The sequence below is a fragment of the Orcinus orca genome, chromosome 2 (genome assembly GCF_937001465.1).
Source record: "Orcinus orca chromosome 2, mOrcOrc1.1, whole genome shotgun sequence".
NCBI lineage: Eukaryota > Metazoa > Chordata > Mammalia > Artiodactyla > Delphinidae > Orcinus > Orcinus orca.
Window position 1 is genome coordinate 13,670,551 of NC_064560.1, and position 25,479 is coordinate 13,696,029.

Below are 25,479 nucleotides of genomic sequence, written 5' to 3' on the forward strand. Positions count from 1 at the left end.
AAGAAGCAGGGAGAGGTAGCTATACTTACATATATCAGACAAAATAGATTGTAAACTAAAAATGATAAAAAGAGACAAAGAAGGTCATTATATAATGATAAAGGGGTCAAACCATCAAGAAGATATAACAACAAACTGAAAAAGACAACCTATAGAATGGGAAAAAATATTTGCAAATCATGCATCTGATAAGGGATTAATATCCAAAATACATAAAGAACTCCGACAACTCAACAGAAAAAAATAAACCAAATAATCCAATTTTAAAATGGGCAAAGGACCTTAACAGACATTTTCCAAAGAAGACATACAGATGGCCAACAGATACATGAAAAGTCCCTTGAAAAGTTCCTCAACATCACTAATCATCAGGGAAATGCATATCAAAACCACAATGAGATATCACCTCATGCCTGTTAGAATGGCTATTATCAAACTACCATCTGATCCAGCAACCTCACTTCTGGGAACATATCCAAAGGAAACAAAACCACTTATGTTGAAGAGATATCTATACCCCTATATGTTCATAGCAGCATTACTCACAATAGCCAAGATATGGAAATAACCTAAATGTCCACTGATGGATGAAGTTGTGGTATATGAGTCTGTACGTATTTGTGTGTGTATATATATGTATGTGTCAATACACACACACATATACATACATACATATGATGTATGATGGAATATTATTCAGCCATAAAAAAGGAAGGAAACCCTGCTATTGTGACAACATGGATGGACCTTGAAGGCACTGTGCTAAGTGAATTAAGTCAAACAGAGAAAGACAAATACTGTATGATCTCATATGTAGAATCTTATTAAAAGAACAAAATTTAACTCATAGAAAAGAGGTGGGGGTTGAGGGAGGGGGAACTGGACAAAGGTGGTCAAACAGTTCAGATTTCCAGTTATAAGATAAGTACTAGGACTGTAAAAAGTACAACACGATTACTGTCGTGAAGTCTGCTGTACATGATATACAGGAAAGTGGTTAAAGAGAGTAAATTCTAAGAGTTCTCATCACAAGGAAAACACTCTTTTTGTCATTCTCTTTTTTTAGTATCTGTATGAGATGATGGATGTTAACTACACTTATTGTGGTAATCATTTCACAATATATGTAAGTCAAATTATTATGCTGTCCACCTTAAACTTATACTGTGCTGTATGTCAAGTATATCTTAATAAAACTGGAAAAAAAGCAGAGTTATAAACATTATTAAATTTTATTAACAAAAACTTTGTACATTTTAATACATGTGGAATTTTACATCTAAGTAAAATAACAACACGTTCAAAATTTACCATTTATACAAATTGTTACAGAATAACAACCAGTGGGTTAAATAAGTAAAATAAACCACACCGATTTTTTTAAATTATCTACAAAAGATTTGACTTTCTTTAAAATTCCCCTGAACATATAAAAATAAATTAATTTTACTTTTCAATTAAATCTACCAATTAGAAATATTACAAATCAAAATATCAATGTTATCTTATGAATTTTTCACAATACAAAACAGATTCACAAAACCTTATTTACAGAAATGAGGTAAGAACTGTGCAATGTTTATTAACCAAGAGACATATTGCAGAATTAACATGTTCTTCCAGCTAAGTACACAGTGGAGGTCTAATTACAGCTGGGTCTTTTCCACTAATAATTCACACATTTAAGAATAGTTCAATGATTACATCCCCAATTGTTTAATTTATACTCTGCTATACTGTCATACCAGAAGTGGGGATACCCAACATGGAAGGGCTGTAATACAGATTTCACCTGTTTCAGGAACTGCAGTGGTGGGTTTTTTGTCTTGTTTTGTTTGTTTCAAATCATTGTCAATAATGGGAAGTTGTCTAACTTAAGAAAAAAAGAAAATTCTTACCAAATCCACTCATTTTTCTTGTGACTCATTAGTGGATAAATACCCAGGTAATAGTTTTGCCTGAGCTAGCTACAGTGGCATAGAAAGTTCTTAATAAAGGCAGAACCATGGGGAAGGCTGCTGGTGCAACGCCGACTGTCCCTACTACTCCCAAGGACTGAGAGCGCAGGCTCAGCTGTCCAGAGCCACTTCAGCACAAGGCAGGTCCTAACAGGCACTTGATTCAGGCCAAACCCTACCAGCAGTTTCAGAGTGGCCCCTCTTTCACTTTGAATTGAGCTGGTTCCCTCAGCAGCCTTAGAAATCACTGAACTCAAGCTTTCTTTAAAATATGAGTAGGTCTTAACACTAAAGAAAAAGCATTTAGCAAAAGAAAATTACCTTTAGCAGAAGCAGACATTTACCATTCTAACTTGATTACCAAAATTGGCCAAATCCCATTAGAAAGGAAATTTTCATAATAAAGATTGCCAACTCCAAGTGGATGACCTATTTATTTGTAATATTTAACCAATAAAACTCCAATAGAAGAAATTAGACAGTTCCTTGAAATTTGTTTTGACTCACAGAGCAAGCATACTGTAACCCAAACAAAAGATCATATTTCACGTTCCAACTTTTACATTAAAATCAAATGGTTTAAAAATGGAACAAGTCTTTAGTTTTGCTATTCATCTCGCCAATTCATAACAAAATTAGTTGTACACCAACTATATTAAATTCCTCTTAGGCTGATAAATTCATTGCATGTAAATTACTTCAATGACAAAAGTTAGCTATTAAATTTTCTTTCAAAATTCAAAAAATGTGGGTGAGGGGTGGGGGATATGGGAATTCCATTTCAGTGCAACAAAGCAACAAGAAAATCAATCAAAGCCTTACAAGAATGCTCTTGGGGCAATTAATCCTTTGTCGTGCAGCTGGTTTCTTGTTGCATTTCTTCATAGGTGTAGTAAGGGGACTGCAACAGCAGCCAGATGAAGTGCTAGAATAGCAGGATAGTCCATTTCTAGATGTTTCTCAAGTGTCAACTTTTTTCTTGAGCAACAGGCCCAGTTTTATCACTAAGTCTCTGCAGTTAAAACAAACAAAATAAGATGCATTAGCTAAATGAATTTTTGGCCCCCACTTAAGATAATATCCTCTTACTTGAAATTTTAACTGAGATAAAAGGTCATATACACGGTTATTCCTTTTTTTCTAAAAGTCAGCATGGCTACTTTTCAGCATAATATAAAGACATGAATTTACTGCTAAACATTCAGTTGCTTTATATTAAATTCAGCAGTATACAAAGACAGAAGTGCCCCTCTGAGGGAGGATTCATAAGGAATGAATGTAGAAACCATCCCCCCAGACTGACTTTTCCACAGAAGCAGTAACACAGTAGTGTGGAAAATCAACTAACAAAGTCTTGGGTTCTGATCCCACATGTGCTATGTGTCCTTTGAGCTTTAACCTCTTTGAATCTCCCTATTTAAAAAATGGGGTTACAGCCTATTAATATTTTAAAGATTGGAACCACGTATACTATTGTATCTAACAAAGATGCCTGCCACATAGCAGGATACTCATAAATATTATTTCCCAGCCTTGCTTTTCTACATTAATTAATATTGTTTATTTTATAGTGTTTACTATTGTGATTTTCCATTAAAAATACATTTCATACTGTATAATTTTTTAACACAAGAAAAGCTTAGGAAAAAACGGTTAAAAAAAATTCTAAATTAATACAGAATCAATGAAATTTTCCATGTCTGCAAAACTAGGTTTGTGATAATGACAGTATTCACAGTCAGGAAGTCAGAGGAACAGTGGGGCAAACAAAAAGCATTGAAGAGTTAATGAAAACCAATAATTCTATATTTTGAGCCAATTCTTGTTACTAAATACAAACTAAAGTTTCTGAAAACTAAAAGCACAGTAAAGAGCAAACTTTCAAAGTAATGGGAAAGAGCAAACATTGTGACTTTTAACACCATTTTTTGCCAAGTCTCCCACCTCATTCTTTCCCTTCTTCCTTTTCCTGATGTCCAGTCTCCATTCTATATCCCAATATCCTTCCTCTAACAGGGTTCTGCCCTGAACTGGAATTTAGGGGAAACATTTATACTCCAGTAAAGTAGACCTGATTGAAGGGGAGAATTAATAGAAAGAAACAGCCTTAAAATGTGTGCTACTATATGTATAGTATACTGTTCCTGCACCCATTTTTATTTATCTTAACTTGTACATTGAAAGGGTAAGATGCTATCACTTACATGAGATTAATAAAGAATTTAAATTTCATTACAAATGTGATGATTTACTTTCTATCAGGTAGAATAACTGGATTGCCCTAAAGTTTATATATTAATTTTATTATAAATATAATTCAATTTTAGCATGTCTGAGCAAAATAATAAAAATATTCCTAAATTATCTAGACTATTTCTATAATTAAACAAATTAGTTAAACAAAGATTCTCAAAACACCAACTACTATCTTCTGATTGGACTGTCCAATACCACTTACCATACCATACTAAAACACATTTTCATTTTGAAATTATAAAACAGTCTTCCAACCTTACATGCAAATTCAAACTGATATACTTAGAGGATATATAAATTGGCTTAGGTCCTTTGTGTTTACAATATCCAGGTGCTGAAACAACTGGTTTTAAGAAGAAATTATCAGGGGGATAATATATTTTAAGGGGGGTGGGGAGGAAGAGAGGGGCTGGACAGTCATCTCTGATTAATCAATAAAATTCGTTTTGGTATTTCACTAGCTGTAACAAAGCACAGACACTTACTGTTACCTTCTGACTTGCATTATCGCCATGGATGGTGAGGAACGGGTTGGTGGTGGCTGGATGAAGCGGAGGCGCCTGCGTGCCTGCGAGCAGGTTGTTGATGGGCATCTGCGTGGGTGCCGGGATCTGCAGCTGCTGGAGATCAGGCTGGTGGTGCTGCTGCACCAGCTGATACAGAAGGGCCTGGTGCTGCTCCTTAGGTAAGAACATGCAGGAGAGGGTGAGTCCCAGTGCAGACCCGGCCGTCAGGACAGCCTGCTTTCTCTCTTCTTTGCTCTGATGTTATTAGGTATTTAAATGACAGCAAAGTCATACTACTAAGAAAGACAACAAGAGTCTCATCTGGAAGAACACACTGCACTAGATAATAACCATCTACTGTAAAATGTCAATATCATCAGGGAATGGCCTTATTTTCAAAATGGGGCAAACAAACGTAGGAGACCCCTATTCATATGCGGTTGCCCATGATAATCAAGGAGAATGGCAACTTAGAGCAGCCATGTGACCTGCATTTGGCTTTAAAATGCACTGCATGGTGAAATCCCTCCCATAATTCTGGGAACTTAAAATAACTTTTAAAGTTCTCATTCATGCCAACAGAAAGAGTGCTTTCTTGATGCGGTTATGAGACCATGCCTTCCAGTGAGCACCCCTGAGCGCGTACTATGATGTGCCAGGCACTGTTCTGGGGTGAAGAAATGTTAGGAAATGAGTACTGCCCAGGGTCGGGGGGAACAGGAGTGTAAGAGAGAGGACAGCAGGGGCGGGGGTCAGGGTGGTTCTCACTTGGACACAGACACGAGGAGATGAGGGAATTCTCTATGTGGATATGGGGGGGCAAGGGTGGGTGGGTTCCAGGCAGAGAGAGTGCTAGCCAGTGCCGAGGGGCCCTGTGGCACACCCAGCATGACCCAGGATGAGCAAGGAGACCGGGCCGGAGTGCAGTGAGCAGGAAGGAGGCCAGAGAAGGATGAGGGCCTGGAGTGTTGGCCGAGAGAGCTCTGGTTTTTCTCAAAGTAATGCGGGAAGGCAAAGGAAGGTTTTGAACAGAGGAGCGACACAACCTGACCCAGGATTCTTGATGGATTCAATGTGAGGTGTCAGAAAAAGAGAGGGGTGAAGGAATAACTGCTTGAGCAGCTGGAAGGATGGAGGTGCATCAGCTGAGGTGGGGCAGCCATGTGGAAGGTCAGCAGTTCTGTTTGGACACATTAATTATGCCTGCACCATCTATTAAGAGAGCCAAGTGGTGGCAACTAAGTAAGCAGTGGATATGGGAGCTTGAAATTCCAGAGAGCGGCCCGGGCTGGAGACGTTGGCATCAGCACAGACAGTATTTAAAGCTTTGCGGCTGGAGGAGATCCTGAATTCTAGGATGCTCTGAAATGAGTGGGGCTGAGGAGAAGAGGAGGACCCAGAAAAGGAAGCTAAAAAGGAAGAACCAGTTAGGTAGGAAGAAAACCAAGATAATGTGGTATCTTGGGAGCTAAGGGAAGAAAATGTTTCCAGTGGGCAGAAGCCGTTACCAGGTCAGGGAAGAGGCCAGGCAGAAATGGACAGGGCTGAGCATGGGGCAGCAGCTGGTGGGGAGGAGGGTCAGGAGGAGGTCGAGCAAGAGTTTTCCTTAAGGTGGGAGGAGGGAGGTGCCTCACAGCACCACTCCTGACTATGTGAAGTTTGATGCTTGTAAATAAACAAACCTCACGCCACAACCTTGGCTGCAAAGGAAACGTCAAGTCTAATCCACTCAGTCTTCCTGGTCTCTGGGTAATAATTTGTGCTAAAAATTCCTTGATCAACCACGTTCCAGAAACGAGACACCTGTATGTGCTGTTCTTAGAGTAAAATCTTGATTAACAGGAAGAACCCCAAATAAACTGAATTCCAGAACTTCATATTAAGATGAGGCAAGAGATAAGAAAACAGGATTACATTTTAGTGTAAGCGTTTAAGAATTTATATAGACTCTATCCTTATACCACTGTTAAGAACAGTGACAGTGACAATGATCCAGAATTGTAAAACAGACATTTTCAATACATTTTTGACTAAAGCAAGAAAGTAGGTAGATGTATTTTAGAAAGAAGTTACAAACAAAGGCTGAAACCCCAAAGTTAATTAAATGGGTGTTCTCCTAGCAGTGAGGTGTGCTAGACACACCCTCCCACATCTGCCTTAGTTCTCTCCCCACCTCCAAGATATGTTCCACACCTTCCTTCTCTCCTCTAACTACAATATCCCTATCCCCCTCAGCTGATGACTTTACTTATAATTCCCATTTAAAAACTACAAACATTAGAAGTGGGTTTCCTCAACCTCCTGTCATAAAACCCACCGACAGCCTCTCTGCCTCCCTCTTATCACAGGGGAAGCTGCTCTCTGCTGAAGAGCTCTGCTGCCCTGGCGTTATCCCTCCTCTCTTTGCACCAGAAAATTCCCCATCAACATACACATACGCTGTCATTTTCAAAATGATTAGAAACTACCCCCCTTAGACCACGTCTTTGTAACGCTAGCTGCCGATTCATTTCTCTGCTCTTTACGGTAAAATATCTTGAGTTGCCTGTACCCCATCTTCGCTTCCTCTCCTATTTTCTTCCCAACCACTCAGTGAAGCTTTTCACTTCTCAGCAAAACCACGTTCTCAAAAAGCTCCAGACACCCAAATCCAATGGGCAGTTCTTACTTGTCTCACCAGAAGCATTCTATGCAGCTGAGTCCTCCCTTTCTTGAAATGTTTCTTCACACGGAACTAGGCCACCACTCTCTGTGCTAACTCACTGGCCACTTTTTCCCTAGACCCTTGACTAGATTACTCTCCTCCTCCAGGGTGCCCAGGGCTCAGTCCTGAGACATTAGATTTCATTCCCTACTGACTTCAGAGAATCCCGCGAATCTAAACGTCACTGTATGTCATGTCACTATTGTGTTCAAAGCCCTGCAATTACAGGACTTCCTTGGCAGTCCAGTGGTTAAGACTTCGAGCTTCCACTGCGGGGGGCGCGGGTTCGATCCCTGGTCAGGGAACTAAGATCCTGCATGCCATGCTACGCGGCCAAAATAACAAACAAACAAACAAAAGCCCTACAATTAATTCTTTAAAATTCTGAAAGGAAAAATGAGGATATACGAAAAAAGAGTTTTTTAACTGGGATAATTATTAAAGCTAGGCAATCAGTATACCATACTCTCTACTTCTTATACACCTGAATGTTTATTTCCACAAAGAAAGGTTTTTTAAAAAAAAATCACCAATGGCTTTCCATCACACTTAAGGTAAATCTAAATTCCATGCCATGGAGAGCCAAACAAGGCAGCCCACAACCTTGCAGCCCACGCTCACCCGTCTGACTGCTCTCCTCCACACCAGCCCAGTCACACAGCACACAGGCCCTGGTCCCTCCACCTTGAGTGCATGTTCTCTTCCACACACCCCCATGTCAGAAAGTCATGCTCCTTCAACTTTTATTCAGGTGTGTGCTCAAAAGTCACCTACTCAGAGGCTGGACCATCCTATCTAAGATGGCTCTCATCCGACTGTTATCTACCACCTTATCCTGCTGCATTTTCCTTCCCAGTACTCATCACTACCAAAAGTTGTGTATGTATTTATCGTCCATCGCCCCTATCAGAATGAAGCTCCATGAAAATACAGAGTCTACCAGAGCTGCATAGACCACGTTCTAGTATTTGTCGATGAATCAATATAATGTAACTGCAGGTATCACAGACTACAGCACAATGTCATTTCACAAAGTGGGCAATCTATACCTATGCTGAATAGTTATTATAGCTTGGATCACTTGCTCCTAATAAAGATCAAGTATTATCAAAAGGAAGAACTTACTGGTGTGAGCTGTTGAGAATTTAACAACTGCTGGAATTGCTGTTGATGAAGAAATATTTGTCTTTGCTGGTCAGAAAGTAATCCGAGTCCTGAGGCACTGAAAAACGATGAAAATTCTTACTTTCTACCGTACACCTTTTAATGTTTTTTTTTTAATGTAAAATGAACAATTGTTTCAATTTGATGTTTAATAACTTAACAACTTTCTAACCATAACACTTTTTGAAAACAATGATGCACAAATTTCTTTTATCTCTCTTTCTCTCTCTCTCTGCACATATACAGGTAAACAAGAATTCACATTGTCAGTAAATGTTTTGTTTCCCTTTATACTGTAAACCAAGCAGGCACTCAGTTGTTTTATGGAATAAAAATTTCCATGTGTTTATAACATGAACATGTAATACTTTATTTTTAATCATTCAAGGATAATTTAACCCACACTAAGTGACACATATTTAAAACAAAGAAAGAATCCAAACATACTACTAATTGATTTGACCTAAACTTTTTTTACATTCCCAATGGTCAGTAAAATTAAGCACCAATGAAAAGAGAGCCAGAAGAAACAGTTTACTACTATCGATTGCAAATCCATTTAAAATGACTTATTCCTCAAAAGTATGTGCAATAACAACATGGCTTTGCCATTCAAATGAAATTCCACTACAGTGAAACAGTGAGTCTCACTCCCTGGAAATTCAAGATAAATATTTGACCTTCATATTATATCAAAATCTTTGACAACAAAGCTAACAAAATTACACAGCTGAATTTTAAGAAACCAACATTCCTATGTGATCTTCATTATAATATTACTTTTCTTCAGGATTTATGACACATGAAGGCAATATACACGGGGATAAGAAAAATTAGCATTTAAAACACACATCACAGATCAAAACTGAAATTTTCAGTATAGAATATACCTAACGCTTTGTTACGAAAGGTGATTTAATTTTGTTTTAACCTGAATTACTTAAGTGTCAAAAATAAATGGCTCTTAGTATAATATATTAAGTTTGGTGGGTTTTAATTTCTTAGAGTACATCTAACAAGGAACACATTTAAAAATCCCAATCTAAAGTATGGACAGCACTGGTACCATGTTGCACTAAAAAACCCAAAAGGTATTTAAGTAAGTTTCTTACCTGTTAGTCAGTGTAGTTGGCATTGGATGTGCTGCATTAGGTGGTACAGTTGTGTGGGTGAGGGGGGTAGGGTTCTGGGATATTGTGACAGGGGTCTGAATAACCCCATTTAAAGCTCCTACAATGCCATTAATTGCCAGTTGGTTACCTGGCAAAGCTCCAATTATTCCACCCACTCCAGGCACGGCAGGAATGGTGGATGTTACAGTCTGCATTCCACTAGCCAGTGCCCCCACTGTCACACCATTGACCTGCTGAACTCCACTAAGGCCTGAGCCCTGCTGAGCTGGACTCTGCCCAGCAGGAGGTGGAGTAGAAAGAGCCGATGAGCTGCTGGTGCTTTGTCCACTGGAGGTTAAGTCCTAACGTAAGAAAGAATAGAAACTAAGTTGTAAACAACACAGCAAAACGGTTTAAAATAATTTTAAACCATCTAATGTGATATACTACTGTTCATAAGTGAAACACACAAATGAAACTAACCACACCCAAATTACCTGATTTAATACAGGAAGAGAATTATCAGGTAGAAAGCTGTTTCCTAGATGAGGGCTCTTACTGCTGTTCAAGGAATCAGTAGTAGGAGCTAGATTAAAAAAGACGAAGAAAAAGAAACCTATTTACCTGTTAAATTACATTATGTGTAAGATTAAAGGCTTGTCTAAAAAAGCTTACCCTGAAGCCCGCATTAAAAACACTTAAATATTAAGCCTTGTTATTCTTAAGACCAATTTGAATGAAAAAAATCTTTATCTATACTGAATATCATGGCTTTAAATCAATAAAGAGATCATTACATATTTAAATTTTACCATTAAATTCTGTACTAAAGAAGTTAGAGCAAATTCAAATTGAACACTGAACAGGATTCTTTTTTTTTGAATTTTTGAATTTTATTTTTTTATACAGCAGTTTCTTATTAGTTATCTATTTTATACATATTAGTGTATATACGTCAATCCCAATCTCCCAATTCATCCCCCCACCACCACTTTCCCCCTTGGTGTCCATACGTTTGTTCTCTACATGAACAGGATTCTTTATGCTCATAGAAAATAATTTATCATTCCTTTTCTACATCTGCATATAACTGGTGACCAGTTATTATTCAGTTATTATGAAAAAGATAATGGAAGTCCATCCTACTTTCTTTAGATCCACAATAAATTCATACTTACCATTCTGTGCTGAAAATGCATGCATTTGATGAGATGGGCTGGGATTTGTTGTTATTGTTGGAAAAGGCACTGAGAGCTGTGCATTCAATAATTGAAGGCGTTCCTTTTTGGCAGTCAAGTTTTTAATCTGTTCCTCTAATCTTCGATTTTCTACTTGAAGTTGGTGTAATGACTTCAGCATTCCTAAAACTAGCAGACATTTGAATGGTTTTTAATAAAGAATTTCATACACAGGACTAGGTATTTTATGGACTTAAGTGTCAATAACTTTAGAAATAAATTAAAATAGAAAAGTAGAAATTCTATAAAGCATTTCTAAGTGACTAGGTTCTATTCCTAAATTTATATGTAGATATAAATATACCATAATATATTTGTACCTATGTAAGCATAAAGGGATACTGTTCCTAGATATACCATGTGGAAACTTTGTCGCCACATACCAAAAAAACCCAACCTAGTTCAGGTAATTTCCATTCTCAAAGAAAAATCATGAGAACACTTTATTTTCATCAAAATGAAAACCTAATTAAAAATTCAAGGTGCTCGCCATGATTTTTCATTAAAATCATATTTCAAAGGGCAAAGAATCACACCAATATCCTTTGCCACAAATAAAGAGCACAAGTATTTGTTTGTTGCTTGGTTGAGTTAAGCAAGCCACCTGACACAGGACTAGGAAGCCCAGCCGCTAGGCCTGTGGATCCACACTCGCCCAGCAGAGAGCAGTGTGTGTGCACCGCAGTCCCTCTCCCGGCTCCATGGGAAGGCACGTCATCTGCATACAGGCTCAGCTTCTGTCCTGCCTTACCACCTCAAATACCGTTTCTGTTCCTGCCACAGCTCTCAGACCTCTCGACACAGCAGAGAGAGAGGCCTGTGTGATGCTGCAGTGAATGACACTTTAAAAGTTCTATGTATTAAAAAGTTGTATTTGTTTAACATGCCCTCAGGGCCTTGAAAACACACAATTCTACTGGTACAGACACATACGGTCATTTCCCAAGGATTTAACTTTTATCCCTCCTCTTCAAGATCCCACAAATAAACCCTTAGTATACCCAAATGAGATGCAGTAAGACTAAGCTAAACCTGTCCTCCAGCTATCATGTTCAAAGGATTATCCCGGCATGAATTTCCTCACAATTAGCACTTTTTGTCAGAGCACCATTCATAAAAATACCAATTTGTGGCACCTGTGTAACAATAAGCAAAATATTTTGTTTTGTTTTAAAAAATTAAAGCAGCAAAAGCTTATACCTCCCACCCCCAAAATGATTAAAAACCAAACCAAAACACCTATTATTTCCTTCCCCCAGATATATATATATATATCCTTAACATTAGGCCACTTCTCTAGTTAACAGTATCTGTAGTAACAGTTTTTGTGTTTGGCATTTTTCACCCATGGCTCTCCTTAATACTTAAAACTGTAAAGATACTAAATATGTATATGTAATATATATTACATAATTTAGCAAGTAAATGATATAGATAATATATATAAGTTATATATATAATTTAGTAATTATTCTCCTTTCTCACCCAAATTGTAAAATCAAGAGAGTTGGCCATACTTGACTATACACATTTTTTAAAACAAATTCTCCAAAGATGAGCAAGTTTGATTCAAACAACTAAGCTAAAAGAAGCTATAACTCATATTTTAGTAAAACTTTTAAAAATTGATTAGAACAAAGTACAATGGAGAAACAATGTACCAATATTTTAATAATTATAAAAAGTAACAAAAACCAGTGAATTCCATGAGCCAGGCAACGTTCTTTATATATTCTATGTCATTTAACCCTCAAAACAATACTATGATATAGGTAATTATTCCCATCCTACAAATGGAAATCTAAAAGCACAATGACATTAAGAAACTTGCCTAAGATCACACTGTTAATAACAGGTAAAAACAAAATTCAAGTCCAAGCAGTAAACCTGTAGCATTTGTTCTACTGAGCCACTACATTACACTTTCTCACCATATTATGTAAGACATATCATAATTTCAATGCTATTGTTGATGAAGTGTGACTTCAACATCTATCCACCTATCTGTTCATCCATCCATCCATCCATCTATTGATCTTTCTTTGAAGACAAGAAGAGAATACTTACTGTCACTAGGAGTGCCCTGTTCTAATAAAAACTGCTGTCCTTCACTCCACTGCCTCTCCAGAAGCTGCTCTATGCTGGCTGCTACTGGGGGCAGGTTTTCCAAACTGCTGTTGCCTGGTTGATCGTAGCGGATCTGTAAGCTACTTACAGGGGACCTGTTGGAAACATTAATCCTCAGGTTAAACAGAAGAAGGACCCTTTGAAGGAAGCACATTCACATTTCTCACCTTACGCTGAGCCTTCTCCTGTACAAGTTTTCTAACACCGGGCTGCCTATGTTAGAACAATAAAACCATAATCTACCCTAAAATTTAGTAATTACCATCCTTCCTCCCCAAATGGTAAAAATCAAGGGAATAGCTGGCCATGCCCAATAATTAAAAACCACTAGAAAATATATAAACACACCACTAATAATCTCTGAAATAGGCTGTAAAAGAACTTGATGCAACTTTATAAGACAAAAGGGAGAAAGACAGGACTAGAAAGACACCGTACAATTATAATAAAGTAGAGAGCATTTTAATTCATAACCACAAAATCTCAAATATCAGTAAAAAGAATTTTTAAACAATTTTGAAGGAGTATTTTGTTATAAATTCAAAAATACTTAGTTTCAAGTATTTTTAGAATTAGGGAACATTATCCAGACCAAAGCAATTTTTGAGCCCTTTATACAAATTTTTTCTAAAATGTCTTACATCTGTACTTCAAATGATAACAACTTAAACCTCTTCCAAAACAAGTATCACTTATATTAAGATGAACATGTTATGTTCTCTCATCCACTTTTTGTTTTAAATAAGTAAATGTGGCCATTTCTGTTCTCCAGCCTCCATAAAAATATAATAAATTAGTAAAGGGCTTTAGAGTTTCTGAAGTGTTTCCACCCAGTTAACTTCACAACAACCTAGTGAGAAGTCAAAACCTGCCTTACTGGCTCCATTTCTATCTGAGGAAACAAGATGGGGCTTTAGTGACTTGTCCAAAGATACGCCGCTAGTAAGTGACAGAGCTGGGCTACAGCTCAGGTCTTCCAACAGCCTGAGAGTGCTCTGCCGCATCCCTGATATGCATCTCTCCAAAAATCTCTTTAAATTAGAAGTTAAACAAATGAGCCTTTTTATTCCACATGTAAACATCACATGCTACATACAGCTGCCCATCCCTTTCCAAATAGTATATTATTGCCAGGATAATTTAGGCCATTATATTTCAGGCTGATTTTTAAAGAATAATATACAGTTGGAAATATGTGCTAAAGTAATTTAGTGCCATTTTTTTGTGTTAAATACCATTTAGCTAATGAAACACGAAGAACTGCACAATGCAAAATTGCAGTAAGGAATCCTGAATAATTTCTAGGTAGCTTGCATGATATTTTAAGTTTAAAAGGAGAACACAGGGGGGCTTCCCTGGTGGCACAGTGGTTGAGAGTCCACCTGCCGATGCAGGGGACGCGGGTTCGTGCCCCGGTCCGGGAAGATCCCGCATGCTGTGAAGCGGCTGGGCCCGTGAGCCACAACTACTGAGCCTGTGCGTCCGGAGCCTGTGCTCTGCAACGGGAGAGGCCACAACAGTTAAGAGGCCCGCGTACCGCAAAAAAAAAAAAAAAAGGAGATCACGGGGACTTCTCTGGTGGCGCAGTGGTTAAGAATTCGCCTGCCAAATGCAGGGGATACGGGTTTGAGCCCTGGTCCGGGAAGATCCCACATACCACAGAGCAACTGAGCCCGTGCGCTGCAACTACTGAATCCCGCGCGCCTAGAGCCCGTGCTCCACAACAAGAGAAGCCGCCGCAATGAGAAGCCCATGCACTGCAAAGAAGAGAAGCCCCCGCTTACCACAACTAGAGAAAGCCCAAGCGCAGCAACAAAGACCCAATGCAGCCAAAAATAAATTTAAAAAAAGAAAAAGGAGAACACAGAGACGCTTCCTCCACTAAACATATGAGCAAAAAAAATCCATTAACTTTCTTCTTTGAAAAAAAAAGAATAAAACAGTACAGAAGTAACACAGCATAAATTATAAATTGGTCAGATGATGTTATAATCGTACTTCAAACTCCTAGTTTCAAAAGAATACTATTTAATTTTCTGCAGAGTTCAATTAGGAAAAACAATACTACCTTTAGTTCACTCAGGGATTAGAAAAAAGGCACTACTAATGCAGCACTAGAAAATAGCAAAATTAGAGGTTATTGGACTAATCTCTCTAACGTTAAAGATGTTCCTTAACAGACATTCCCATATATATTAGCAACATAACAACAGTGATATTTACGGTAGCCATGGCAGAAAAAATTTTATTTTTAATAGAATTTTAAAATTTCCACAGTTGAAAAAGATTCTTGAATGGGCTTCTTCCTCCTTCTGCTCCATTCTCACCCAATCTAATACTATGCTTGAGGCACTTTACAAAATTAGAGAACAGAGAGAAAACAAACTAGAAAAAGGTATAGGAGTTGAGAGTGGAATAAAGTTAATAAAACGATAGCCTAATGTGCTATTCGCAGGAATAACCTTATATATTATATATTAATAAATGGTACCTGAACTCTTTCATATAATATCTAAGATAATTTCACAGAACAATGTAACATATTTGCTATACTTTGCTTCAGACAATTTTAAGAACTAGAGGGATTTCAGAGATGAGCCACAAGAACTTCATTTACTGAATTAGGAACTAGAGACTAAAGGGTTAAGTGCATTGCCCACAACAGAGCTAAAACTGGAACCCAAAGTTGAAAGCCTGGAGTCTGCAGCTTTAAGAGACTTTTTTTGTTTGTTTTTGTTTGTTTGTTTTGTTTTTATTTTTGGCTGTGTCGGGTCTTTGTTGCTGCGTGGGGGCTTTCTCTAGTTGTGGCGAGCGGGGTCTACTCTTCTTTGCGGTGCACGGGCTGCTCATTGCAGTGGCTTCTCTTGTTGCAGAGCATGGGCTCTAGGCGCAGGGGTTTCAGTAGTTGTGGCACACGGACTCAGTTGCTCCGCAGCATGTGGGATCTTCCCGGGCCAAGGATCAAACCCGTGTCCCCCCTGCATTGGCAGGCAGATTCTTAACCACTGCACCACCAGGGAAGCCCTAAGAGACTTTTAAGACTATTTTCTAACCAAAAAGAATTACCCAAATTAATACATTAATAGTACCAGGAGCTAAATATACAAGAGAGCTGAAATTCATTAGAAATCCAAGAAAAGGTATATCTTTTACAAAGCTTACAAATCTAACCATGTGTTTAAATTAATATTCAAGTCAATTTAGAATCATTTTTCTTGACTGTCCAGACATGCTTCTTATCTATATAATGCTTTTATAGCCTCACAAATGTATGCTCTGCTGATATGCGTTAAAGAAGTTTCCAAATCGCGAAATGTTTCCTTTGCCGATACTTTGCAGTGCAAATAACGCTTACCTTGGTGAGAGACTCCCTCTGGGTGAGCTTCCTCTGCCACCAAGGCTGCGGCTATTGTCTCCGAGTTCTTGATCTGCAGTGTAAATATTTCACAGCTGATAAAGTGACTCTCACTAGATAACAGGTTTTAAGCTCTGGCCCTGATTTTTTCTAAAACATACATAAAACCTTTACCACTATCTTTGCAGTTCCTATGAAAGTAGAAGATCTAGTATGTTGCTAGTTTAGAATTGCTGAACTGTGGCATGTAAGGCGTTGTCCCTACACGTTTTTTGTGGGTGGAGAAGGCCATGGATTATGTTCGTTCTTTCATTCCTTTCAATTTTACAGCACAGAAGCGTGGTTTCCATTTGCAGTACCCTCCCCTCAGCCACTTTTAATTTCTACGGTTAAAGTAATGAATCACAGCTGTGGACAGCTAATCTGTATGCTTATCACAGCAAATCCTTATGCTTTGTATATTTTAACACTTTGCATTCCAAGACAAGTCATAAAATACATATGTATTACATAGAGCTACACACTAAAAGTGTATCTATTATATGGATCATTTCACATAACACTAAATATCCAAATGGACAATAACAAGTAGGAATACAGAATTCTGTATTTAAAAGGAAAAAGAAATTAATTTCTTCAAAATATTCCTTAGGTAACACCGAATATCTCTGCTTGAAAAATAACTTGTATTTCCCCTACAGTTAGTTCCTTATAAAATCATCCTATCTGGCCTCTTTAAGGTTGTCCTCCCCTTATTCTGAGTCAGGTAACCTCTGACCCTTAAAGTGTAAAGACATGACTGATCCATTCTTGGTGAACTGCTAAACCCATTCCCTTCCCCCAAACAGGCATGACTACTTGGACATGTCAACAAATCCTTAAGGATGGAATGAGACAAAGCAAATCCATTGGCTCATTAAAACAGTACAAGAGGCAAACGCTACAAAATGTCAACTGGTAAAAATTCACAGGATTACTAAACACTGTAGAAATTCTCTAACAGGATTTTTTTACCAAGTTTGTGTAATGCAATTTCATGAATTATGCAAATAAAGATTGAGGCTATTCACAGAAAAGCCCAGTGTTATGTTACTTTCATTGCACAGAACTGAGCACTGAACACATCAATCACAAAAGTCACAGGAGACACTAGCATTCCTGCCTGCTGATGGCTCTGCTTAAACATTTACATTTCAGACAGTAAAAAAGCACATCACTATTTTGCAGCACAGCATACTATTTACTTCCAACTGTGATTCTTTTGATTTAAAAAGGGAGGGGCACCCCCCACCCACCCTTTAGATTTTACTTATTAACCACACCTTTAGATCTTTCAAATCAAATGACCTGAAGGGGGTAAAAATTACATTGGGGGAAGGGAACAGAATTTTAGAGTTTAAAAATTCTTGAAATCTTACCTGTTTGATTATTTTCAGACTGAGCTATAAGAGCTGCCATTGATGAATTTGGATTTAATCTATTGCCATATATATGAGATGATGCCTGACTAAGAGAAGATCCAGCTAGAGTATTTGCCTAAATGAAAAGAATTACAAAGACAAATGAATTATACTTAAAAATATCTTAATACTCTTCCTCCTAATAGAACTAGTAACAACTACTTTCTCCAACCTAAGAATATAAGCAAAAATTTCTGACTTTCTGAAGAGCAAATTTCATTCTTGTTTCACCGTTCCAATATTCCAGTTTCTGGAAAGTTACATAACTCTAAATTTAAAAAAATAAAAAAGTGAGAGAGAGAAAGAAAAAGGATTGGCACAAAGTTAACTATTCATGCTTTAATTTCAAAGTACCTATTTGATACCAAAACCAGTGGCATGGTAACCATGTGAACATATGACTAGTTATTTAATCTTATTAAACCATTTACAAAATAAGGGCAGGGAGACAACAGATGTCTAACAAATGTTTCAATCTCTTACCTCACAGGCTGGCTGAGGAGGTCAAAAGGTCCAACTTCTACCTTTAGTATTTTAACTATACAGAGCCATATTTCTATTGCTTAACTCTGTCATTAGTAAAACCTGCACACTATTTTGTTACTTCCTATTCTGATAGACTTGGAAGCCTGCTGCTTTTTCTGTTTTGTTTTGTTTTATTTTAAAAGAAAGCAAACAGGCATCACAAGTATGTTTTCTATACAATGCAGGGCTCAACGAATCACAGCTTTGCCCTGACCCCATATAAGGCACTGTCTTTTTGGCAGTAAGCCAGCTCTACAAACTGAAGAGCTAGTCCACAGTTTGTGATTCATTCATGTTGCTAACCACAATTCTGAAGGCCTCCACTGGGACTTGTGCCAAACAAGCGAAAATGAACCCTTAAACAGATGAAGCTAAGGAGGCTGGCCAAAGTCTTGCGTAATCCAAAGTAATAAAAATGCCTTCTTTGATGTGAATACTTTCTCCCACTTTCCAAGAATATTATAACCTTAAAAATGTGGCATTTTAGAAGCAAATCTCTTGTACACAAAACACTGTTAACTCACAGAAGGCTATTACTAGCCTGAAATACTTTTCAGACTTAACAGAACCACGAATTTCAAAGTAGATTTCTTTTTCTTTTTCATGAATGAAATCAAACTTAACCTTTCATAAAAACAAAATCATTGTGTAGTTATTGCAAAACAAAATTCTGGAAAACAATTTAAAAGAACTGAGGCATTTTTAATATAAAGCAGCTGAATAACAGCAGAACAAAAGATGTGGGACATTTTGACATGTTTAACTGCACAAAAGAGAACAAGACAACATAATAGTGACAACAAGCAAAATATAAACAAGAGAATAAACTGCGTTTCTGGAAAGACTCAGACCCTGACATTAATATTCGGCCTCTAGCCAACTTCCTAAGCATAAAAGTTGGCCTTTACAATTCATAGTAATAGTCCCCGTGATGTAGAATCCTGTCCTTGCTTTCCATTGTTTCAAAGGGTATATTTCATAGTTCATACTGTAATGTCTAAGTTCAACTGGTCAATTTCTGGGCTTCATTTTTCCTCTTATTAAAGATACGTATACGAAGTCAGTAGTTTGGATTATATAGTACTGTTTAACAATCAATTAGCCCTTGGCAAAAGCTAAGTCGGCACTTTAACCTAAAGATCACACTAGACACTTACCATGTATAGAATATATAAAATATGAGTCAAAAATGGAAACATAGGAAGACTTTTTTTTTTAACCTCTCCAGAATTTAACTACTTGGGAATCTTGGATACTTATAAAATAACTTAGAACAAGAAAAATCCAAAGAGACACGCAGAAAGATCAGATGTTACCAGTAACCCAGTTTAAAATCTTGGGCACCTCACACTTAAAAATGCTCTTTGCAGAGCGAACTTACTTACTCTAGACACAATTCTAAAAAGATCAACTAAGCATATAACAGATTAGAAGTGGAAAATTAATTAGAAAGACGAAGAAAAAGTAATATCTTGAGACATTTTGTTGGCAGCAAGAAGTAACAGCTGACAGCAAGAGAGGAGAGAGAAAAATACCAGCAAGAATGAGTGCATTCCCGACTGCTGGTGGGGCTGTGCTCTGAGTACATGGACAGGAGGGGCCTCTGCACCTGCACCCTATCCTTTGACTCTCGTGTTTGTGCACTCATCCACTGGCTGAATCAAAACTATTATCATACCAGTTGAACTGCTTTTCTAGTTCCAATTATCAGTTTTATGAGCTGCCTTAGTCTCTTGACAAGAATCAAAGATCCTATTCTCTTTCAGGAAGGGTTCCTTCTGTCAAGAGCTTTATATTTATCCTCGTTAGCTTCAAATTTCTTGATGTAGTCTCCAAATCATCTTACTTTCCGAATCACACACTACGCCCACTACACTAACGGATCAAAACGCAAAGCAGCACACCATAACTGATTTCCATAATGACTATCAACAGGAAGAGAATCAATCATCGTTAGCATGATTCCAAAGCAGGAAACATGTATTTTATAAGGATGGCAGGAAAAGGAAAAATTAATAATAAAATAATAAAATAAATTAGAAATACATTCTTCATTATCCTGAATGATAAATTTCCCAAATTTTCTGAATGTTTAAAAATTATCTGGTAGTTTTGTCTTTTAAAAATTATTGTATTTATCTAAACAAGAAATTTCCAAGAGAGACAAAATAAATGACTAATTTTACCATGTAGGATTCTGTGGTATATGAAAACATCTAAAGCACTCCACATTAAAATTCAAGTCATTACCATCATTTTAAGCAGGGAACATGAGCTACCAAAGATTCCACAAATGTCTGACACTGCTTGGCCAACACTTCTGAAATGGTATTTACAACGGTTACTGCTGGAAACTCTTGATAACTCTGTAGGCACCTTAGGACCAAGAAACTCCCAACATTTTAGTAAAAACATTCTTCAACTTAGTAGCAATAAAGAAGGATAAGTGAGTGAGCAGGGAAGAGACACACAACTTATGAGGACAGTATACATATAATGACTGGCATTTTGTAGACTCAAAAAAACCTTCGTTATTAATAAGTGAAAGCATTAAGATTCATGGAAGTCCATGAGAACCTAAAGAAGCTAGTTATGAAGCATAAAGGGCACTGAAAGCTTTTATATAAAAGGAATCTGGAAAAAGGAATAAGGGAAACAATATATACACAGTTCTCCAAAGCACACTTTGAACATGGATTTTTAAAGTGCACCGAAAGCAAATTAGTAATGTACCACAGGTCTGCTTCAGAAGACCTGGTATAAAAACTGGCAGTTGTTATTGCTGGAGACGGTGTGGAGATAAAGGAGCCCTCCTACACTGCTGGTGGGAATGTAAATTGATGCAGCCACTATGGAGAACAGTATGGAGGATCATTAAAAAACTAAAAACAGAGCTACCACATGATCCAGCAATCCCACTCCTGGGCATATATCCAGAGAAAACCATAATTCAAAAAGATACATGCACCGCAATGTTCATAGCAGCACTATTTACAACAGCCAAGACATGGAAACAACCTAAATATCCACTGACAGATGAATGGATAAAGGAGATGTGGTACATATATACAATGGACTACTACTCAGCCATAAAAAGAGTGAAATAATGCCATTTGCAGCAACATGGATGCACCTAGAGATTATCATACTAAGTGAAGTAAGCCAGACAAAGACAAATATCGTACCATAGAGCTCACATAAGGAATTTAAAAAAAAAAAAAAAAAGAGAGAGAGATACAGATGAACTTATATACAAAACAGAAACATATCCACAGACATGGAAAACAAGCTTATGGTTACCAAAGAGGAAAGGGGAAGGGGCAGAGGGATAACTTAGGAGTTTGGGATTAACATATACACGTAACTATATATAAAATAGATAACCAACAAGGACATACTGTATGGCACAGGGAACTATACTCAGTATTTTGTAATAACCTATAAGGGAAAAGAATCTGAAAAAAAAAAAAGAAATATATGTATGTATAACTGAATCACTTTGCTGTACATCTGAAATTAACACAACATTGTAAATCAACTAGACTTCAATGAAAAAAAACCAAAAAACTGGCAATTGTGTCTGAAAGGAAGTACATACCTTATTTCAATTCTATCTTGCCCTGGGAAAGAGAGTGTCTACTGTGGGCAAATATGTTCTCAGGCCTATTGGCACTATAAAGAGTATGAGTTGTTAAACACTGGGGGTGCTGAGTGAAGGTATCCACAAGACACATAAACTCTGTACTGGTTTTGCAACTTTTCTATACACCCCAATATTATTTCAAAATAAGAAGCTAAAACAAAAAAGAATATGTAAGTGTCCATCGACAGATGAATGGATAAAGAAGATGTGGCACATATATGTAGTGGAATATTACTCAGCCATAAAAAGAAATGAAATTATTTGTAGTGAGGGGGATGGACCTAGAGTCTGTCATACAGAGTGAAGTGGATCAGAAGGAGAAAAACAAATACCATATGCTCACACATATATATGGAATCTAAAAAAAAAAATGGTTCTGATGAACCTAGGGGCAGGACAGGTGTAAAGCCACAGACGTAGAGAATGGACTTGAGGACACGGGGAGGGGGAAGGGTAAGCTGGGACGAAGTAAGAGTAGCATTGACATATATACACTACCAAATGTAAAAATAGACAGCTAGTGGGAAGCAGCCGCATAGCACAGGGAGATGAGCTCGGTGCTTTGTGACCACCTAGAGGGGTGGGATAGGGAGGGTGGGAGGGAGACACAAGAGGGAGGGGATATAGGGTATATGTATGCATATAGCTGATTCACTTTGTTATACAGCAGAAACTAACACACCACTGTAAAGCAATTATACTCCAATAAAGATGTTTAAAAAAAAAAAAAAGAATATGACCGCCAAAAAACTGGTCACTTGGCTTAATAGTGTCCTGATGAAATGAAGTCATCTACTCAAAATGTAAAAACCGGTTTTAGATCAAGATAAAAATATTTTATGAAATTTTAAGTTCATATTGCCTTAATAAACTTCTGCTTTCACTTCCAAATACATGATACCTTAGACAGGTTCTTTTTTCCCTCCCCAAGACTAATAACTGAAGGAACCACTTCACACAAGATGTTATATCTATTCTAATACCTTAGTAAAAGTCTCACTAAGTGTAACAATTATTTTACAAGATGGACCCAGAGCCAAGTAAAGTAAAAATAAACTGAATAATTACTGAGGTAAATCTAAGTCACGGTGAAGCAAAATATGCTTAGTACCTGAGTCAAAGAATACCCTTAGCAAATTTAGAATAACATACTATGTTAAGCATCTAGAAAGATATGCAAGTCCCTAGACCAAGGCAGTAGTGAAACTCAAAATAAATCATAGAAATTTAGTGCTTCCTAAGTAGACTGACATACCCTATTAAAATATTAACAAGATTAAAATTATATTTCAGCTTGAAGTTCACCTCTTACATTTCAAATGTCCCCTTAGGACCACAGAGAAGTTTTGAAAGAGTTCTAGTTGTAGAGTGAAGTAAGTCTACCAAATTCCTAGGCACTTGGCTCATTCTAAAGGAGTTAGTAGTAGAGAGGGAAAAAATCAGGCTAAATCTACTCAATTATCTGAGTATCAGACTTAAAAGTGGGTATTGTTTTGGTAGATTTTTTTTTCCTCCCTAATGTTGGTAAAGGCAGAAAAATAAAGTATGAAGAAGAAAAATTAGGTTTGAAAGAACAGTACCTATCAAAATTTCACCTTTGGAAAGTATCATAGCAATGCATCATCTAGAGGTGAGTATGAAACTTCATGCTTCAATCATATAGGAAGAGGTCATAGCAAGCATTTTTTAAATGCACAATTAACCTGTCAATAAACATTAAAGTCAAATGATTCAAACAAGCTCTAAAACACAGCAGCTTCTTCTTCAAACTTTCCAACACTGACACATGATTTAAAAATGCGTTCTTCTGAAATACTGTCGGCTCACTAAACAGTATTATTTTTAAAAATTCCTACTTCGTCCATACTCTTACAAGAAAAACTCTTTGTTATCACTGTATCGGCCATAAGACAAACTATCTCACCTTGGGTGAGGGACTAAAGCTCTCTGTCCTCAATTTCCATCTGTAAAAATGGAGATAGAAATAGTACCTTCATCATAAGAATACTGTGAGACTTAAGTTACTGCACGTAAGGGCTGAGAAGAATGCGTGGCAGATGGCAAGCACTCAAACTTTACCTTGTTATTTAAAACTTCTTTTCATAAACTATTATGGTTTCCATCTTTTCCATTAACTTCATTAGAGAACGTAATTTGCCCATTATATTCTGATATTAACATGGCTATATTTCAGAGTAAAACATTTCCCTAAGAAAAATTAGATAGTACTGTCTCATTATGCAATGATATCTTAATCTATATATTCTATAATAACATAGCAATACAGCAAATATAATGTAAGGATTCAAATATTTTAATGATAATTTATGCACAGTTTGTTTGACTAGAAAAGTTTCCAGGAAAAACTGGAGAACAGTAGAAAGTTTCATATATTCTCCAACTCAATCCTAACTTTGTACTCTAAAATGTATCCTGATAACAGACCCATTTCTGTGTCAGCTACCACCATCGGGCTTTAATACTCAGCATGTGATGAGAGAAGAAACCATGTGTGAACAACTTTCAGGTCCCATGAGCAGGCTGACTGTTAAAGCTGTCAGGTTCAATTGCATCATTCCACTTTATTCAATGCCCCAAACTGCTCCCTAATTGTTAGGAGCTTAACGTATTCAAAACCATTGTTTAGGCTAATGCTGAAATGCCCCACAATTGAGTTTATAAAGTAGTGGGAGGGATTAAATTGTAGTTAAACCATCAATGAACACCGATGATTGAGCAACAGGACTGTGCAGAATAACCACCAATTCTAAGCAGGTTTCTTAATTGGCCAATATCTAATCAATATATCACCTACCTTTTGGGGTGGAAATTAAGTCCCTAGGACTAAAGAGGCTATTGAAATAATTTAAGAATGAAAAGACCTTAGTCAACAGCTGTATGTGAAATGACTAAATGGGTGTAATAACCATTAATTCCAAAGTACTTCATGGTCTGCAAAGTACTTATTCTCGCTTGAACTTCAGAATATACCTGTACTGCAGGTAGAACAGGTATTTAAAGTATTCAATTTCACATATGAAAAAAAAATTAAAATCCACAAATGTAAAAGACCTACCCACAGACACACTAGTGAGCAGCAACGCTCCAGGAATCTAGGATTTTGGACCCCAGTTTCTGCTATTTTGCATTGTGCCACACAAACAGACACAGTAAAATTCCTAAGAATGTTTTTTCAAAGAGATACCCCTTAACACAGAGGCTCATAATCTATGTCACTTAACCTCTTCATCATCCAAAAGTAAGTAACATTAGAAAGCACTTATAAAAACTTATTCTGCTCAGAATGTGGACTTCCTTAAAATTACAAGTCATTATGCAATTATTTAAAACAGGGACTTCCCTGGTGATGCAGAGGTTAAGAATCTGTCTGCCAATGCAGAGGACACAGGTTCAAGCCCTGGTCCGGGAAG

At 37.2% G+C, this 25,479-nt stretch overlaps 1 protein-coding gene across 15 annotated transcripts in view; it reads right to left on the reverse strand.

Annotated features, from left to right (window-relative positions):
* Window positions 1-1,213: 1,213 nt before the first annotated feature.
* Window positions 1,214-25,479, reverse strand: part of MLLT10 (MLLT10 histone lysine methyltransferase DOT1L cofactor) — a 250,590-nt gene continuing 226,324 nt past the window's right edge. For 12 of the 15 annotated variants that reach the window (XM_033407836.2, XM_012537163.3, XM_033407838.2 and 9 more), the window contains 9 exons: window positions 17,839-17,956; window positions 16,421-16,493; window positions 13,006-13,160; window positions 10,879-11,067; window positions 10,198-10,286; window positions 9,701-10,062; window positions 8,550-8,646; window positions 4,700-4,894; window positions 1,214-2,970 (listed from right to left, as the gene is read on the reverse strand). In XM_033407836.2, coding sequence (XP_033263727.1) covers window positions 2,926-2,970; window positions 4,700-4,894; window positions 8,550-8,646; window positions 9,701-10,062; window positions 10,198-10,286; window positions 10,879-11,067; window positions 13,006-13,160; window positions 16,421-16,493; window positions 17,839-17,956 — 1,323 coding nt within the window. In that variant the 3' untranslated portion in view covers window positions 1,214-2,925. Of the gene's footprint in view, window positions 2,971-3,902; window positions 4,030-4,699; window positions 4,895-8,549; window positions 8,647-9,700; window positions 10,063-10,197; window positions 10,287-10,878; window positions 11,068-13,005; window positions 13,161-16,420; window positions 16,494-17,838; window positions 17,957-25,479 lie in introns of all 15 variants that reach the window. The other 3 variants (XR_004477508.2, XR_004477507.2, XM_033407837.2) reach the window with 3 other exon arrangements.